Source organism: Phragmites australis, chromosome 6, assembly GCF_958298935.1.
Source record: "Phragmites australis chromosome 6, lpPhrAust1.1, whole genome shotgun sequence".
NCBI classification, from domain to species: Eukaryota; Viridiplantae; Streptophyta; class Magnoliopsida; order Poales; family Poaceae; genus Phragmites; species Phragmites australis.
This window is the reverse complement of record NC_084926.1, coordinates 651,783-671,370: the sequence shown is the minus strand read 5'-3', so window position 1 is coordinate 671,370 and position 19,588 is coordinate 651,783. Positions and strand designations below refer to the sequence as shown.

Below are 19,588 nucleotides of genomic sequence, written 5' to 3'. Positions count from 1 at the left end.
TAAAGTTTCTGATTAGCTGAGTTAGCGATTGTATATGTTAAATTTTGGTATTTGATTTTTATGATAAATTTTTAGCTTCTCAGTGTATTAAAAATCAAAAAAAGATTCTTCCAACCTGTTTCTTAAATTCTAGTTTATTCCAGCCATATCTGTTTCCTTAGTTAACCAAAAATCACTAAAAAAACCATGAAAAACCAACCACTTAAATGGTTTTTGACTTTTTCTTACAGAAAATTCAGAAAAAAATCACTAAAACCCATGAAAAACCAACCACTTAAATGGTTTTCTTACAGAAAATTCAGAAAAAACCTATCCAAACGTGTATTTGAGCATTCTACTTGAAGTCGGCGTGATACCTCTGGTCTTCTGTTTGTGAAAAGGGTACGCTGGTTTGTGGGGTTCTCTTCTCTCTCTCTCGGCAGTTGCAGTGATCAGTCCAAGTAAGCAAAGCGCTCATCTGATTAATTGGTGGAAAATCTCCACCAGATCCTTCCTGTTTTCCCACTTGCACCCGAATGCTTCGGTTTCTTGGACGACTAGGCAATGCTTCCCCTTGCTCTCTCAGACATCTCCTCTTCCTCCTCTTGGCCTAGGCCTTCCACTTCCAGTAGCCTATGTTCCTCGTGGGTCGCCAGGTTGGTCGGAGCACAAGTCTCCAGCTGATCGTCGGTTTATCTTAATCTCTTTTTTCATTCCACTAATCAAGGCAATCTGTTGCCTATTGTTTCCTGCAGATCCGGATGGCGCCCTTCCTGGTATCAAATATCTCAAGGATCACCATTCCGCGCAAGAACAAGTGCTGAACCGAGCCCCTATAGGTATTTCAAATCTTTCTCTTAGCCTGTTTTGATGTTTGCAGTTTCGAATTTGGTGGGATTTGCGACATTTTCTCCGGTTTTGAAGGATAGAAATGCTGCAGAGATAGCCCAATCCCCCCAACTTTTGTCATATATAATAGCGTCCAATTCGAACTTAATCCATCGAATTCTAATCTTAATAGTTCACTTGGAACCTACGCTGATTGAGTAGGTTCTGGTGGTTCTAATTCCTGCGTCCCAATGCTGCAGAGGCAGCTAAAGTTTTGATCTTTCCCGGTAAGTTCAGAAAGAAAGCTCCAGACTTGGGGACTAATTCTGAGAATGTTTTGAAATCGAAGTGGTTTTAGATTCTAGATTGCTTTGCTTTGCAGATACAGCTCATGCTTTGCAGACTTGGGGACCAGTTCGTCAAGTTTTGATCTTTTTCTTGGTCAGAATCGCCGCCATTTCGGACTAACCAAAGCGGCGCTAATCTTGCTTTTCCACTTGGACGCTACAATGCGGCCAAGATTATAGATTGCGCTAATCACATGGTATGACCTCAAATTTATGCGGAATTTGCAATTTTTTACATTTTTACTCGGCAACTTGGGCCAATTAGCTCATCCATTTGCGTTCTTGCATCAGCGCAGCTGAACCGGACCAGACGATGCTTTGGCCAAGATACAGATGCTCATCGGGACGCTATTCTTTCCCCATCGCCATGCGCCGGCTCCTGCTCTTTTTGCTCGCCGCCGTGCCCGCCGCCGCCGACGTGGGGTACGAACATTGCGCCTGCGACGGCGGCGGCGGCGGGTTCTGGAGCCTAGACAACATCTTCCGGTGGCAGAAGGTGAGCGACCTGCTCATCGCGGCGGCCTACTTCTCCATCCCCCTCGAGCTCCTCTACTTCGTCACCGGCCTCCGCCACCTCCTCCCGCTCCGGTGGGTGCTGGTCCAGTTCGGCGCCTTCATCGTGCTGTGCGGGCTCACCCACCTCCTGGCGGCGTTCACCTACGAGCCCCACCCGTTCATGGTCGTGCTGCTTCTCACTGCCGCCAAGTTCCTGACGGCGCTGGTGTCCTTTCTCACCGCCATCACGCTACTAACGCTCATCCCGCAGCTGCTGCGCGTCAAGGTCCGCGAGAGCCTGCTCTGGATGAAGGCCCGCGAGCTCGATCGCGAGGTGGTGCTCATGAAGCGGCAGGAGGAGGCGAGCTGGCACGTCCGCATGCTCACCCGGGAGATCCGCCGCTCGCTCGACCGCCATACCGTGCTCTACACCACGCTCATCGAGCTCTCAAGGGTGCTCGCGCTCAACAACTGCGCCGTCTGGATGCCCTCCGATGACAAGTCCGCAATGTGCCTCACCCACGAGCTCCGGCGGGGTAGCGGCGGCGAAGCTGTCGTCAGCGCAGACGACGCGGACGTCGTCGAGGTCAAGAGCAGCGACGGTGTCAAGCTGCTCCCGCCGGATTCAGTTCTTGGGTCGGCCAGCGGTGGCGGCAAGGAGGGCACGGGCACGGTGGCGGCCATTCGAATGCCGATGCTCAAGGTTGCGGACTTCAAAGGTGGGACGCCGGAGGTGATCCAGACAAGCTACGCCGTGCTGGTGCTGGTGCCGCCCAGTGACAGGAACTGGGCACCTCACGAGCTGGGGATCGTGGAGGTGGTCGCTGATCAGGTGGCCGTCGCACTCTCACACGCCTCGCTGCTTGAGGAGTCGCAGGCGATGCGCGAGAGGCTGGCTGAGCAGAACCGCGAGCTGCTGCAGGCAAGGCGGGACGCGCTCATGGCGAACGAGGCTAGAGACGCTTTCCAGCGCGTCATGAGCCAGGGAATGCGGAGGCCTGTCCACTCCATCCTGGGACTGGTGTCAGTGGTGCAGGAGGAGGGCCTAACGCCCGAGCAGAAGCTCATCGTCGATACAATGGCGCGGACAGCTACCGTTGTCTCGACACTCATCAACGATGTCATGGAGATGTCTGCCGTCAACCAGGAGCGCTTCCCACTGGAGATGCAGCCATTCCACCTGCACTCCATGATCAGGGACGCCGCCTGCGTCGCGAGGTGTCTCTGTGACTTCAGGGGGTTTGGTTTTGCAGTGCACATCGAGAACGCGCTGCCTGACCTTGTCATTGGCGACGAGCGACGGATTTTTCATGTCTTGCTGCACATGGTTGGCAATCTGATTGGTCGGATTGACGCGGGCTATGTCACCTTCCAGGTCCGTGCCGATGATGAAGTGCATGAGGACAGTCTTAGCCAGAGGTGGGATCCATGGAGGCCAAGCTACTCCGGTGGGCACTCGTCGGTTAAGTTTGTTTTTGGGGTGAAGAGGCAGCGGAGTGCTGACTCATCGAGCTCGCTTGTGCAGTTCTTGCGGAAGCCCAGTGCTGAGGGGTTTGCTCTCAGGCTCAGCTTCAGCATGTGCAGGAAGCTTGTGCAGGTACTTCGAAACTAGTCTCTCCCCCCATCATGATTCATGCCATTCGCATTTTACCTGAATTAGTCAACTACCTTCAAGCAAAAAAAAAAAAAAAAAAAAACCATCATACGTTCGTTAAAAATATTTGTTTGGAACATGTTTTTCTTATGATGTATAAATACAAATTCAGTTCACGTTGTGAGTTTAGATTGTAGAAGACCAGAAGTACATAATGCACTTGTGTTTCAGTCGCTAATATTGTTGTCTGCCTTTTTTATGCTTACAAAAGATGATGCAAGGAAACATCTGGGCAATTCTTGACGGCCAAGGACTTCCGGAGAGCATGACCCTGGTCCTGAGATTCCAGCTGCAACCATCACTCTCAAGTTCCAGCGTCGGAGGATCATTTGAACTGCAATACCCATCGCCATCAATCCAAATATCAGGTCTGAAGGTTCTGCTCATCGATGACGATGACATCAACCTAGTCGTGGCTCGGAAACTCCTGGAGAAGCTAGGCTGCACAGTTTCCTCGGTCCCTTCAGGTTCAGGATTCCTGAACTCTGTCGGACCCTCTACCTCATTCCAGCTCATCGCGGTGAACCTCGAAATGACGATGGCAAATCCGTTGGATGTTGTGTCAAGGATCAGGCAGTACAGGAGCACGCACTGGCCTTTGGTCATGGCCATGACATCGGAGCAAAATGTCTGGTATAAGTGTGCTCAGTTAGGGATCAACGGCATCCTGAAGAAGCCGCTTGTTCTGCATGAAGTAAAGGAAGAGCTCACACGAATTCTTCAGAAAATATGATGTTTGCAGGTTTCTTTTTCGCCTTCTTGTCGAGAGCTCTGAACACTGAAGTGGTGAAATCTGGCATTGCTGTGACTGACGATGAATACGAGCTCACTGTCCAGCATAACAGAAGATGATTGCTCGAAAAGGCCATGCTGGTGCCGATAACACAGTGGCTATTGAGGATTTCTGGTGTGCTGTAGTATTGCACGCTTACTGGAGATTATCGTCAGTAAATACTGGTGCAAAGGTGATGACAATGTGCCATCGTCAGTAGATGGGAAGTGCACTTGAAAGTGTTTCTAACACTTAAAATTCTTCATAGCCACCTAGGTAATACTATGTAATGATCAGAACTGGCAATAAGACTGAAGTTTTGTAACTTAGCTGACCTGGTTGTAAGGAATTGATGGAGAAAAGAGTGAGAATTTTTTTTGCAAAATTGTATGTAGGAAGTGGGGAATTACATACCCAATCCAATGCGGGAAACAGAAATTCTCTAGAATGATGTATTTATCCCCTGTTGAGCAAATTATTGATCTCAGCCATGCATATTGGACTGCATGCGCGAAAAAAGAACCCAAAAGAATTTATTGTGTTGAGATTTCAGAAATGTTTGGTTGGGCTACTACTTGTTGCCGGCGCTAGTAGTGCATGGGTTTCCATGGGAACAGTGTGCCAGGGGTGATGGATTATTCCTCAAACTATTCTGTATCTACAATTGCTAACATGTGGTTGGAGCTCGCATCGCATGACACATCATTTACTTGAGGTTCAGGTAGACAGTCTCGCATAGAGATGGATTAGATCAAGCACACAGATTATTAATGAAAACAGCCTGCACATCCCATCAGGATTACAAGTAGAGCAGCTGCACATCCTATCAGCGGGCGAGAAATCTGCCTGCCTGCATGCACGCATGCCCTTTATAATCTATTATTCCCTGGCCTCAACGGCTCACCACATGGCCTCATCATTCTTTTCTCTGTAAAGGAAATCCATGGACTGTGCCGAAATCGATCCATGGATTGAGGAAACGTACAGAAGCAGAGATGCAGAGAGGCAGAAGCAGCGATGAAAGAGCTTCAGCGATCTCCATTGGAAAAAGCGAACCTCGCCGGGGGTCGGTAAACGAGATACCGGTCAACCTGGGATCTCTTGGGTCCGTTGGATCTGATCTGTGCGGCCGCGATTGACCCAGGCCCAGGGCCTCGGCCTCTGGTCGAGAAGAGCTCCCGCGCCCTCCACAGGACCGGCGGCCTCGGCTTGGTAGTCGCCGCGACGCGCGCGGCAGCGGTGAGGAGGGAGAGGAGAAGGCCGCTCACGCTCGCTGTTGGACCCGCTGCCATCTTCTTCCTGTAGAACGCCATGCCGCCGCGCCCAGAACCCTGCGCATCAAGGTACACCATGAACAGGCCGTGGCAACAGAGGTGCAAATCCGGCGTGACGATGAAGGCGGCGAGGGAATCGAAGACACCCGAGGCTGCTGCTGTACATCGAAAGCAATGTAACAGATCTCTTAAGCATGCTAGAAAGCAATGTAGCTGCCGCGCGCGCGCCAGCGGCGAGGAGATTGGCGCCGTCCGGCCTCCCTCCGATCCGCCACCGACCTCTTCCGGTACAAGGCGGCGACTCCGCCGCGCACAGGACCCTCCGCATCATGGTAGGTTCCAGTTGCTCGTAGTCGTAGCAGTAATTAGGGCCGACCGATGCTAATCTGCGGCGGAGGTCTCGCTTGTTTCGATCAGCCATAGCCAGCTCGGTCGGACGTCGGCACGGCGGTCGTGCTTAAATCTCCATGTCGTTTCAAGGATGTGTTGGACCTGCAACAGCTGAACTTGTTTTAGATTCAGTGTTTGCATATGCCCATGGGTATAACTAGTTAGTAGATAAATTAAGCAAATATGTTTTGTAACCAATATTGCAAGTAAAAACATTTAAGAATTGACTCACTACTACAAACGGACCTTAAAGCTTTCTCGGTGCTTCTGGTTGTTGTTGTTATCTTGTAATAGGTCCCTCTTTTTATTTCTCGTCCCACTGTCCAGTAAAGGATGTTGTGTATTTTAAACTTATTTATTCTTATTTAATACAAAGATACGTATATGAGAAAATAAAACAAAACAACTATAAAAAGAGTTCAAAAATAATAGCAGCAGTAACTCTATTACCAACCCAAAAAGAGAAGAAGAATAAAGGAAACAACAACAATCACATAGACAGAGTCCCACGCGCTAGCACCCGATGATCAAAAGTGAAATAAAATGAAGTTTCATTTATATCTACAGCAAAGTCAATGCCAAACCAAATAAGTTAACAATTAGCTGGACGCATGGCCTTTGAATGATCAGTGCAAGTATGGGAGACAGGTGTCTAGTTGGATCAGATCCTCCAGAGGTCGCCGCTCCTGTCGGCGCCGGTGGCTCGGTCGGAGAACTGGGACGTGACTTCGGCCGCGAGCATTTCCCTGTATTTCTTCCTGATGGCCCAGAGCGCTCTGCAGCACTCGCTCATGGCGGGTCTGTCCTGCCTGATGGGTCCCATGCACCGGAACACGAGCTCCAGCAGCATCTCCAGCGCCCGCTCGGCCGCGATCGTGCGCGCGAGGTGCGGGTCCAGCACGTCTGCAGCGCTGCCGTCGATGAACCTGCTCATGGCCCAGCGCGCGGTGAGGCGCTCCTTCATCTCGCGCTTGGCCTCGATGGGGCGGCGCGCGGAGGCGAGCTCCACGAGGAGCACGCCGAAGGAGTAGACGTCGCTGCGGTCCGTGAGCTGGCACGTCTTGAGGTACTCCGGGTCCAGGTACCCCGCCGTGCCCTTCACCTGCGTGGTGACGTGCGTGGCCTCGCCGGCGCCGAGCCGCGCGAAGCCGAAGTCGGCCACCTTGGCGCGCAGAGAGTCGGTGAGGAGGATGTTGGAGGACTTGATGTCGCGGTGGATGATGGGGTGGTCGGAGTACATGTGCAGGTACGTGACCGCGTGCGCGACGTCGATGGCGATGTCCAGCCGCGTCCCAAAGTCCAAGAACCGCCCATTACACCCTGCTTAGTTAATTGAATCGCTTGTGATCAATTGCTTGCTTTATCGAACTTGCGCATTGCATCCATGGAATTTAAGCAGGAAGGGATCGATGATGCTTACTGTCGAGGTGCTCTCGGAGGGTGCCGTTGGGGACGTACTCGATGACGACGATCCGCTCCTCGCCGCACACCATGTAGCCGTAGAAGCGCACCAGGCTCTGGTGCTCGATGCGCGCCATGATCTTCACCTCGCTCCGGAACTCCACGTCCACGTGAGGGTTCTGCATCCGCTGCGATCCCCGTCCAATTCGCGAGATGATTCAGATGTCAGAGCAAGAGACCCCGTAGGAGCCAGAAAGAATTGAAGAAAGGAAAGAGACTGACCATCTTGGCGCGCTTGACGGCAACGACCGTGCCGTCGGGGAGGACGCCCTTGTAGACGGCGCCGAAGCCGCCCTGGCCGATCTTTAGCGCCGGGGAGAAGTTTTTGGTGGCGGTCAGGATCTCCTCCATTGTGAACACCGAGCTTTGGAACGACTGCCGCCACGCTCTACCGTTCCGGTGCCCGCTGCTGCTGTACAGCCCCCGGATGGGCGGCCTCCCGGTGTGTCCCGCCACTTGGATGGATCGAATAATTAAGAGGAACTGATTATTAAGCCGAAGCTAATTCGTTTCCCATACAAGTGGATACAGCAGAAGTGGTTGCTTGATCAATTAACATCAAGGAAGACTTACAAGGTGGCTTCTTGATCGCGTCATCCGCCTGCGCCGGCGCGGCCTCCTCCTTGCTCTTCTTCTTCCTGGAGCTGGAGGCCGAGGCCGATGTAGTGGACGACGTGGAGAGCGAGCTGAACCAGATCCCGATGGACCTGAACAGGGACCTCACCGAGGCTGCCCTGCTGCTACGTCCTCCGCCCTCGGAGAGCGGGCGCGACCACGCGGGGCTCCACGCCCACCGCTCGTGCTCCGGCGTGCGCCTCCCAGACGACGACGACGACGAGGCCAGGCTCCCGCGGCGGTCGCGTCCGGCCATGCTCCACTTCGCCGGCCGGAATCGGCACTCGCGTGTCGCGATGCGCTGCTGCTACGTTATATAATTGTTCAAGATCGAGGCGCGACGGTGTCCAAGGGCCAAGGCCGGACAGCGCAGGTGGCGCCGGAGCTGTCCCGGGGCCCACTGACAGTGTGGTGACCTGGACCTGGCTAACGATGGCGAGAGAGTGGAAGAGTTCTTGAGCTGACCAGCTCGTTCGGAATTCGATGAGGCAGTAGAGAGTAGACTGACCTCTTCGTCGTTGCGGACTGACGCGCGACCTGTACCTGTATGGTATGTACATTGGAGCAGAGGTGGTGGTGGTGCTACCAACCAATCATAGCAAAGTCATTTTATTGGAAAATTCCATCGTCAAGTGCCGGAGTAGTGTTTCTTTCTTTCTTTCTTGTTTTTCAAACATGACACAGAGGGGTTGACGACTAACATATTGTCCTGTACATCGCAGTGCTACTAAGATCATCTTCAACGGTTTTCCTTTAGGGACCAAAATCCCTTCACGACGGGATTTTCGTTCCCTTCAGCGCTCCAACAGTTTTCCTTCACGGTTCCTGTCACGACGGGATTCTCAGGGTCATTCTCTTCAGAACGGGATTCTCTCTACTTTCCCTTCGCGATTCCCCTCGAGGGGTAGCTGTTGGAGATGAGAGAAAATAAAGGGAATGAGAACGGGAAAGGGAATCGGGAAGGAAACGAAATGAAGAGAATATGGTTAGAGATGATCTTTAACGGTTTGGTTCATGACAGTAGAGTGACAAGCTAAAAATTGGCTATATCCATGAAATTTGGCTAACATTTCATTCTAAGCTAAAATTTGATAGGCCCATAAAAATTTTAGCACGCCCAGCAGGCCGGTTCCTACTGCTGGCAAGATTTGGAGAGTTTTTTTTTATATATTTTCTAACATAAAAAATTATTTAAATATATCACGGATGAAAAGATTTACGAAAATAGGTGCCTACCGTCCTCTCATGGAGCGGTTAAGCCCTTGCCATCCCCCGCAGCCACAAACTCTTAACGCCCCTTTCACGAGGGCGGGTGGACCCGAAGGGGCGGTAGTGTATAAACAGTAATCTACAGTGAACAGTACTTTAAAGTTCAATTTCTGTTTAGAATAGTGATGTTCTGTTGCTCTAAAATTCTAAAAAAAATTGTACGTGTTCCATAATCCATGTGCAACTCATTTTAATTAGATTTACGTAAAAATACTATGTAAAATTTAAACTAAAATTCTCAAAAAAGACTACTTTTATAACTTATAGCCATTGTTAGGGCCTCAAATAAATTCCCAAAAATCTAAAAAAATTCACTAATATTTTTCTTATATGATGTGATACTTTCTAAAATTATTTTTAGCACTAGGTTTATATATGTTTGAATTCAAATTAAGTTAAAAGAAGAATATCACATGAAATTATAAAATTACATATAAATAGGGCATTACAAAGGAACCCACTTTTTTACCACATAATCTAGGGTTGAAAATAATTTTAGAAATTATCACATCACATAAGAAGAATATTAATGAATTTCACCAGATTTTTAGAAATTTATTTGAGGTACTAACAATTGCTAGAATTTATAAAAGTAGTCTTTTTTGGAGAATTTTAGTTTAAATTATACACAGGATTTTTGGGTGAATTCAATTAAAATGGATTGCACATGAATTATGGAACACGTGCAAAAAATTTAGAATTTTTGGAGCAACAAAACATCATTTTTTTGAACATAAAAATAGGAGAAGAAATTTAACTTAGGATTAATGTTCACCGCGGATTAGTTCATGCACAGGGGCTACCGCTGCTGTAAGGCCTGCCCGCCCATGAGATGACGGTAAAAGTTTTGGGCTGCTTACTGTCCTCAGTGGACGGTAAGGATCTAATGGTCCTATGAGAGGGCGGTAGACATCTATTTTCGTAAATCTTTTTATTCGAGATATATTTAAATAAATTTTTATGTTAAAAAATATAAAAATAAAAAAACTCCAGATTTGGACGCTGGATTTGCTCGCCCCAGCTGCCCATGGGCAGCCAAATCCCATGCAAGGACAGTTGCAGCAGAGCATAGCACACGCTAAAACACATTAATGGTTGAAGCATAGTCTTCAAATGAATATCTCTCTCAAACTGTGATTTTAATTTGTAGCCCGTTTGAATTATTGTATTCCTTGCAATTTAATCAACAAAACAAGACTGATATTAGCTATGTTCTAGTGATAAAATTTTTAGCATCATATGAGACCTACGTGTCATAGTCACTAGTTAGACTTGGCAACATTTTAGATCTTTTGACTTGTTGCAATCCAAATAACTCTACTTCACTAAAATTTTGACCATGCCCTGATTTTGGTCGTGACCAAAGTTTTGACTTGGCACGCTAGTGACACAAACCAAACAGCCCCGTAATCTTCTTCTTAATTCTCAACCGCCTGCAGATCATATTGCAGCAGCTGCTGTATATTGTATTCTTGTGATTTTATAACAGAGAACAGTCGTATTCGTAGCCTGACCTATTCAAACAAAAGTGCATACACGCAACAATAACATCGATAGATTTATAGTATTTCTCAACCACATCCAGATAGATAGTTCCACTTGTCATCTAGTCAACGAATGCTACATTAGCTAAAGGCCTAAAATCGATACATCTCCAGCGGATCAACCTATGCCCACCCGGCGCCGCATGTTTCAACAAGAAGCGTGTAGCGTGAACAGAAAACACGCTTTAAAACAGCGAAACCGGGACAAAATGAGACTATCTGCCATGTGTCACTTTGGAGACATTAGCAAAAAGAAACCAAGAACAGGAGAAGAATTGAATTTTCCAGACTAATCAGAATGGACGAAGGATAACAGGAGAAGCTCGCACAGATTTCTCAAATGAACCATATACTAGAATCAGTTTTTCCCTGTCACCTTTTTGGATTGTACAAACGAACCTTAAACTAGAATCAGTCTTACCCTATCACCTACCAAATATGTGATGATCTACACGGAGCTAACTGGATTAAAAAAAACCCAACATACACCACAAATTCAGAAGAACCAAAAGAAAAATAGGGAGCAAACTTCAGGGTTTTAACTTTGAACTAAATAACCAGCAGCGGATACACATACACATACTGCGATCAAGGACTTCTGTAATCCTCCAGCTGCCATAAACAGCCAAGGCTCGCCACAAAACATACAGGACAGAGATGATTTTAACACATTCTATGTAATTTCCTTCTATAAATATTTTTCCAAAATTCAATCCATTTCCACCAGACCAGACTAGTTTAAAGTGCAGAGTAAGTTGCTGGTTGTACTTCCCCACCAAAAAAAGCCGAGCATCAAGCCAACTCAACAGACACGGGCACCAAGAAATGATCCACCACCGTCCACAATCAACAATGCTATTCGTACATCTCATCTATCAGAGTTATCTGCAAGATAGTATACGAAGCTTTCAGAAAACAAAACGACACCATACTTGCCTTAATACAGAAAATCTGATATTTGCAAATAGAATAGAGGGGGGCCTTAGATCAACAGCACAGTCATCAACAGCAGACCATCATGGATAAAAAACAAAAATATATATATATACAGGAAATGACAACAGAATAACTTCCATGTGCTGCATTAGCAATGTATTTTGACTGAAATAAATTGTCTTTGGTGTGCTAACCTGGTCACATACTGGGCATGTGTCACTTCTCTCCATCCATTGAAGTATGCAACAGAGATGGAAGTGATGCTCACATTTGGTTATAGAACAGGGATTCTCGTCATCATATTCTGGTGGAAGGACAAATAAAGTTTATCACAGGAATCTCCTAGTTCAGCAAACTTAGATTTATATTATCAATTGATGCATCAATAAAAAAAAATAGTCGAGTACCATTCACCTCAGCAATTATAGCTAACAATGTACAACAGTCAACAAAATGCACAAAGATGCTTCAACAGGTAAAAGGTCATTTGCATGGGTTCCATTATGTATGCATCTACCAACTAGTGAAATACTCAGGCCCATCATATATGCAGAAAATTCATACACATGAATAAAGAATTCATACATATAACACCTAATTCGGGCGAAAAATCACGGCACCAGCAGTTATCTCAGAAATGCAGTTTTGCTTCATGCCTCATCCAACTGAATGCATATATGCAGATGAGAATTAAGAATAGTTATGTTTCAACTGAAAGGAGCACCAACATCCAAAAAACTCTTAGCCTGATAACAAGAAAATAGCAGGCCTAGTGTAAAGGTAGCGAAAACATGTGCATCAAGTTCCACAAGTCCACAGTCAAGCAAGTAAAGATAGTATTTAACAAGTAGCAATATTTCAGTCCTAATCCTGTCAATATAAAGAGTCGACGGTCCCATGATCAAGAGAAACAAAACCTTCAAGACAGATTGGACAAACATCCTCCTCATCAGGGTTATCCTCAGGGGCACCTTTTTTGCATGACTCAAACTCATCCACCTTCAGAGACTGCTGCTCATCAGTTTTGCTCTTAATGTCTGACTTCTCCAAATCTGCACATGAATCTGAAATTCTAAGCTTCCATCTGTAACATGAGAGGTTAATTATCGTCACTCAAAATTTACCAGGATTTTCTGCAACTGTCAAGCCAGCATTGTAAGGCAAAGGTGCAGGTGGTGCTTGATAAGTGTCAGGAGTGGATGTATCAAGATTTGTGTCAACTGCAACTATAGCAGAAGCTGGAGATGATCCATCAAAGGCTGAAGACAATGGTTCGCGCTCCTCTAGATTTTGTTGATGCTGAATAATGCAAGAGAAAGTTAATTTAACAACAGGAAAGACTAGATGCAAACACGAAGCTAACGCTGAGTCAGCTTATGATTCAGCAATGATCTTTTTTTTAAGAAAAATATGACCATCACATAAGCTACACTAAAAAACATGTTAATTTTTTTAGAGTTTGTATAGCCAAATCATCAAGGACTAAAAACGACAGTTGGGAGATTCACATTAAAAGTAAAACAATTCCTCCTCTTGCACAAAAAACTGCAGTATAGCTGTTAAACTTCTAGCATCATGATATTGTTAGAATGTACAAGTGAGACACAAGTAAAATCTGGGGCTTGCACACACGTCAGAACATTTAATGAGCATAATACATTGCATACAGCAACTAGAATAAAAATACGTGCGAGCATGGTAGCAACCAGATTATCATTGCAGTTAATTACAAGGGCGACGAGAATACTTGCTGAGAATTGAGCTGGGTCTTTTGACATGAAAAGTATGACAGATGGTAGATGCCACCCCAACAGTAAGTTTGTGTTGTTCGGTAATGCATTATGGCATACATAAAGAGAACACTCTGAACTCAAAGAAGGTCCTACATACATAAACATGAACTGGTGCTGTATCTGATTCCGATGTCCTTGATGAACAACAGCAGCAACCACCCATTATATCCTGAATGAAAAGCTTACTCCAAACTATCCTCTAGCTGTCGTTAAAAAACCAAAGTTCTGTCGTCCATAGCCCTACAAAGAAGCAGCCCTATGTTTATGCAAGAAGGATAGGAAATCATGCGGTAAATAGAAAATGATGCACATGTATGCAGGATGATACAGAAGGTACTAACACACAACCAAACTTAGTGTGCAGAAAGCTTAATATACAGCAATATCTAAGAGGTAGTCGCTAAGATATTCTTGAAAGCTAACTGTAATGGGTATCAGGATTCAGGTTTTCCCCGTTAAACTGCGGTCCAGTTGAGCTATAATTCAGAAGTAGGAACGGCAATAAACGGTGGGGACGCCATTAGGTCCCGTGATACAGAGGAACTTTTCGCGATCGCATAGGATCTGAACCTCCGATGAAATTTTAGCAAAATTCCTACAAACAAGAATTAACCAGTAATTGTACAAAACCCAGATTTATTTACATTAAGTTGACATAAAACACTGCAATCCTTAAATTGATTATGCTGTGACGGCTGGCATCATTACTTACGTGATTTCTATCCCTTTGGGACTTCACAGTTTCCTGATTGGAGATATCTTAAGACCATTAAAACAACCAAAGAATCAAACTTCCCAACAGACTCGGTAACAATCCAAGAAACCTTCCAAAGTCAGCAGCACTCAGCAGCCCCTCTGACTAATTTTACTAGTGCCAAAACCACTCCAGAATTGGACGAAATATCTACCCGAAACCCAAAAGAAAAGCTGAATACGATCATGTTCGAATCAATCGCCACTACGGGGAGAAGATTTTGTGCAGCGATCTACAGGACCAAGCAAGAGATGCTGTAACCAAAATCATCCCAGAAATTAACCAAGAACTAGTGAGTAATTAGCACTGAACAGCCCAGAATCGAACCGGAAGCACGATATTAGTTGGTACCGAGGACGAATTACGGAAGGGAAGCAGGAACGCGGCGCTCCCTCGATCGCCTCGGGAGTCGTGAGCTCTTGGGCTCCCTGGTGCCCACCTCTCTCCTCTCCGAGATGGTGCTCGTGGATACGAGGAATTTGCAGGGGTTTTTCTATAAGACCGCCCGTCTAACTTTTTTCTATAAGAAACTTTCCCCCCTCTCTGCCTGTGGACTTACGTTTATTTATGGGGACTTGCACTTTGCCTTTTCTTTTTCGGGGGAAAAAGGAATAACTTTTCGTTTGTTTCTTCTCTCTCCTCCGTGGGAGCTCGGGCTTTAAAACACACCCGTAGTGGCAGCCTCATATCGGGCTCAGGCCAGGTTTAGACCTACCGGTTTTTTATTGCGCTTTTTAAAGTTTGATCGACATTTGAACAGGCATAGTGAGAGCGGAATGGAAATTATTAAGAGTCTACTAGGTAAAGATCTCCTTAAAAAATTTGTGTAGAGTGATTATCTGAGAAATTGATTCTATAGCTAAAATTGATTCTCTAAAATAAACTATAGCGATGAACTGATTTTATGTGCGAAGTGAATCTGGTGAAGTTATTTTTTTAGCTCCCTCAGTTTTTAGTTTATTTCAGATAATCATTTTCACGGATTCTACTCAGAAAGCTAAAAGATAAAAGCTGTTGTTTGGCAGAACTCTTTCTAATTTTAACTGAAAAACTGCTCTGAAAACTTTACTAAATAGACCTTAAGATACCAAAGGACAGGACACGTGGAACTAGTCAGTTCGTTAATAGTGGAGCTCTCTTACTTAAAGGGAAATCATGATGAGGCTGTCAACTTCAAGTCGTCAGTTTTTGTTGCCCTTTTGCCTCACAAGCTGGTTGGTCTTTGTGATGCTAACAAAGCCGATGTGGCTTTGACTTTTTTAACCTAATAGTGATGTCATGGTAGATAAACTGTGCTATCTGGATGAACAAAATAGATTACCTTAATACCTGTGCGTGTGCAATACCTTGAATTATTTTACTATTGTTTTTTCCATCATATTATAATAGAAAAGTATTACAGAAATCATATCTTCTGACAATTGAAAACGTAATTAGATTACGTTCTTAGAGGAGAATCTAATTACATTATGTATTAGAGCATATGTAATAGTAAGGTGGTACAAGCCTGAATCACAGAATAAGCTGTTGAATGAAGGCGTCACTTTAAGCGAAATCTGTGTGCTCCAATCGAACCGGATAACACATTCGAGTGATCACTTGTTAGAAATTCTAACATACAGGTATCCATTTTCTACGCGTGACAATAGCGAATTCCAAATTACATGTCTGCAAGATGTTTAGAAACAAGTACATAGAATAAGCACATGATACCTTTGTTAGAACATGTGATGTTCATCTTCAACAATCTGATGACCGCACTACCGAGAGTAGAAGGGAGAGAGAGGGGAGATGGATGGGTTCATACCTGAGACTCCAGTGGTTGGAGTAAGGTTGCTAGAACCCGCCATCTCTGCTTCGTCGGTGGAGCTCTGCGCTAGGGCAGCGACGGTCGGGGCAGAAGGGCTCGCCGGCGTCCGACGATGGTGACGTAGGCGCACGTAGTCCAGGGCGTGACGCAGAGGGCCAGGTGAAGCTTCCCGTCGGCACAGCGCCCCCCTCCTCTAGATCGGTTAGGGTTTAGGTGTCGGTGGGGTGACTAGCGGCGCGGTGAACCTCGTACCGAGCGCCCCGGCCCCCACCTCTTTTTATAGCGCTGGCGACGGGGGCCCACCAGCCATAATAGGCTGGACGCCCCCGATCAGGGCGCGGGTCAAGGTTCTAATTAAGCCGTTGGGCTTAATTAGTGAGAGATCAGTCTAACATTCTCCCCCTTGATCTCACTCTACACTTTTACTTTTAAACTTTTACTTTTATCCCATTCCATCACAGATAGTTGCATAGAGCATACTTCATCGTCACGGTCAATCGCCGATAGATTTGGTAGCTACAAGCACGTCTCTGTTTTGAAACAGATTCTTTGACTTTTGGGCCCTAGAAGTCCAGGAATCACAGGCTATCCCTTAACCCCATGCCGGCTACATGTTCCTTGAACACGTTGGGTGGTAAGCCTTTCGTTAGCGGATCCGCGAGCATCCTTGCTGCACTTATATGCTCGAGACTTATGATTTGATCCCGGACTTTATCCTTCACAACGTAATACTTTATGTCAATGTGTTTGGCAGCACCACTTGACTTATTGTTGTGAGCGTACTGTACTGCCGGATAATTATCGCAGTATAACTTTAGTGGTCTATAGATGTCGTCAACCACCTTTAAACCGGGTACGAACTTTTTTAGCCAGTTCACCTGCCCCGTTGCCTCGTAACATGCTACAAACTCGGCATACATTGTGGACGATGTAGTGACGGTTTGTTTGGAGCTTTTCCATGATATTGCTCCTCCTGCGAGAGTAAACACGTACCCTGACGTGGACTTTCTATCATCTCCCGCATAATCAGAATCCGAGTACCCTACTATGTGCAAGGAATCTGATTTTCTGTACGTTAGCATGAGGCCTTTTGTGCCTTGCAAATAACGCAAGACCTTCTTTACCAATTTCCAGTGTTCTGGTCCTGGATTACTTTGAAATCTGCCAAGTAACCCGATGACAAAAGCTATGTCAGGGCGTGTACAAACTTGCGCATACTGTAAGCTTCCGACAGCTGAAGCATATGGTACCACTTTCATTTGATCGATCTCGTATTGATTCTTTGGGCATTGAAAATCCCCATATCTATCGCCCTTGACTATGGGTGCAGGTGAGGCACTACTCTTATGCATACTGAACTTTTTCAAGACCTTTTCTATGTATGCCTTTTGTGACAGTCCTAATACCCCTTTGCTTCTATCTCGGTGTATTTCAATTCCCAGAACATATGCAGCTTCACCGAGATCTTTCATATCAAAGTTCGAGGACAAGAACTTCTTTGTTTCTTTCATTAGGCTGACATCACTACTCGCAAGCAAGATGTCATCCACATATAAGATCAGAAAGATATACTTTCCACTTTTAAACTTTGAATATACACAATTGTCCTCTACATTTTCTTTGAACCCAAACTGTCTTATTGTCTTATCAAACTTCAAGTACCACTGCCTTGAAGCCTGTTTCAACCCATAAATGGATTTCTTTAAGCGGCATCCCAGACGTTCTTTTCCTTTTACGACAAAGCCTTTCGGTTGTGCCATATAGACACTCTCGTCTAAATCCCCGTTAAGGAATGCTGTCTTTACATCCATTTGATGCAAGTCTAAATCATAGTGGGCTACCAGCGCCATTATGATTCTGAAGGAATCTTTACATGAGACTGGAGAAAAGGTCTCATTGTAATCAATCCCTTCTCTTTGCGTAAAGCCTTTTGCCACAAGTCGCGCTTTATACTTTTCTATATTCCCTTGGGAGTCATATTTTATTTTGTAGACCCATTTGCAGCCCACTGTTTTGGCTCCTTTAGGAATTACCTCTAAGTCCCAAACCTCGTTGGCACTCATTGATCTTATCTCATCTTCCATGGCCTCAAGCCACTTGGATGAGTGTTCGCTTCTCATGGCTTCTTCAAACGAGGTAGGATCACCTTCCATTTGAAACTCTTCAATGTTATACACTTTATAATCGTCAGGGATAGCTGATCTTCTCACTCTTTGAGACCTTCTAGGAGCCTCTACATTTGGAACATTTTCAAGTTGAGGCTGTTGTTGCTCCCCTTGATCTGTGGCAATAGCTTCCATGGGTTCCTGAAGCACAGGTTCCACATCTTCATTCGTTGTTGCCACACGAGGGACAACCACAGGTGCTTGCATCACAGTGTCTTCCACTGTCGGTGCAGCTACAACGGGTAGTGAGAAGAATGGCTCATGAGTCAACGGAGTGGGCACATATTCCCGCTTCTCCTCAAGGTCAAACTCTCGAGCTACCACGCTCCCCCTCATCATCTCATCTTCTAGGAAGATTGCGTGTCTCGTTTCCACAAACTTTGTATGTCTATCAGGGCAGTAGAAACGATAACCTTTCGATCTTTCAGGATAGCCAATGAAATGGCAACTAACTGTTTTGGGATCTAGCTTCCCAATGTTTGGGTTAAACACCTTGGCCTCAGCTGGGCTCCCCCACACACGTAAATGCTTTAGTGAGGGTACTCTCCCTGTCCACAACTCATACGGTGTCTTGGGCACCGATTTACTTGGTACTCTATTGAGAATATGGATTGCTGTCTTTAATGCTTCTATCCATAGACCCAATGGTAGGGATGAGTAACTCATCATACTACGCACCATATCCATCAGGGTACGGTTACGCTTTTCAGCTACTCCATTTTGCTGAGGCTCGCCCGGTGTCGAATACTGGGCTACTATTCCATTTTCTTGTAAGAACCTTGCAAAAGGTCCAGGAATCTGTCCATACGGGGTATGACGACCGTAGTACTCCCCTCCACGGTCAGATCTGACTATCTTAATCTTTAAACTGTGTTGGTTCTCAACTTCTGCTTTGAATATCTTAAATTTATCCAATGCTTCTGTTCTTTCTTTAATTGGATAAATATAGCCAAAACGGGAGTAATCATCTGTGAATGTTATGAACGAGTCAAAACCATCCACACTTTTCACAGGAAATGGACCACATATGTCTGTGTGGATTATTTCTAATATTCCTGTGCTTCGTTTGGCATTTTTCTTAATTTTCTTTACATATTTTCCTTTTATGCAATCTCTGCATTGCTCTAAGTCTGCGAACTCTAATGGAGGAAGAATATCATTCTTTACTAGTCTCTCTATTCTCCCCCTCGAAATATGGCCTAAACGACAGTGCCATAATTTCGACGACGCATCTTGAGTTCGCTTTCGTTTTCTGTTTACATCCGCAGACGAGGATACGTTTTCACTATCACATATAACATTTACTTCATCACGTAGTGATAACAAATATAACTCATTTTGTAAGATAGCAATCCCAACACATGCATTATTGAATGTTATCTTACATTTGCCATTTCCAAAATGGCAATCATATCCATCATTGTCCAAACATGAAACACTAATCAAATTCCTCTGTAAAGAGGGAACATAAAGCACATCTCTAAGAATTAATGTGAATCCAT

The 19,588-nt window shown here is 45.6% G+C and overlaps 3 protein-coding genes across 11 annotated transcripts; 1 reads left to right on the top strand and 2 right to left on the bottom strand.

Annotated features, from left to right (window-relative positions):
- The first annotated feature begins 364 nt into the window (after window positions 1-364).
- On the top strand, window positions 365-4,627 carry LOC133920894 (ethylene receptor 3-like). 8 transcript variants are annotated; one of them, XM_062365509.1, is made up of 6 exons: window positions 365-635; window positions 735-818; window positions 1,030-1,094; window positions 1,254-1,351; window positions 1,446-3,246; window positions 3,515-4,625. In XM_062365509.1, exons 5-6 carry the CDS (start codon window positions 1,468-1,470, stop codon window positions 4,034-4,036), a joined length of 2,301 nt encoding a protein of 766 aa, XP_062221493.1. In that variant the 5' UTR covers window positions 365-635; window positions 735-818; window positions 1,030-1,094; window positions 1,254-1,351; window positions 1,446-1,467; the 3' UTR covers window positions 4,037-4,625. The 8 variants fall into 8 exon arrangements, with proteins under 8 accessions (XP_062221493.1, XP_062221489.1, XP_062221491.1 ...); XM_062365505.1 differs by having other exon boundaries at window positions 1,190-1,351; XM_062365507.1 differs by having other exon boundaries at window positions 1,001-1,094.
- A 1,584-nt stretch (window positions 4,628-6,211) lies between these two features.
- On the bottom strand, window positions 6,212-8,144 carry LOC133920893 (calmodulin-binding receptor-like cytoplasmic kinase 2). Its single transcript, XM_062365502.1, has 4 exons — window positions 7,774-8,144; window positions 7,423-7,655; window positions 7,160-7,328; window positions 6,212-7,059 (listed from the first exon to the last, which is right to left on the bottom strand). The coding sequence occupies exons 1-4, from the start codon at window positions 8,069-8,071 to the stop codon at window positions 6,401-6,403; spliced, it is 1,359 nt and encodes a 452-aa protein (XP_062221486.1). The 5' UTR covers window positions 8,072-8,144; the 3' UTR covers window positions 6,212-6,400.
- Window positions 8,145-11,147: 3,003 nt separating this feature from the next.
- Window positions 11,148-14,649, bottom strand: LOC133920892 (probable E3 ubiquitin-protein ligase RHB1A). Of its 2 annotated transcripts, XM_062365498.1 has the most exons (6): window positions 14,463-14,641; window positions 13,455-13,597; window positions 12,689-12,863; window positions 12,482-12,616; window positions 11,759-11,868; window positions 11,148-11,513 (listed from the first exon to the last, which is right to left on the bottom strand). In XM_062365498.1, exons 2-6 carry the CDS (start codon window positions 13,518-13,520, stop codon window positions 11,484-11,486), a joined length of 516 nt encoding a protein of 171 aa, XP_062221482.1. In that variant the 5' UTR covers window positions 13,521-13,597; window positions 14,463-14,641; the 3' UTR covers window positions 11,148-11,483. The 2 variants fall into 2 exon arrangements, with proteins under 2 accessions (XP_062221482.1, XP_062221483.1); XM_062365499.1 differs by lacking the exon at window positions 11,148-11,513 and having other exon boundaries at window positions 11,770-11,906; window positions 14,463-14,649.
- Between the last annotated feature and the right edge of the window lie 4,939 nt (window positions 14,650-19,588).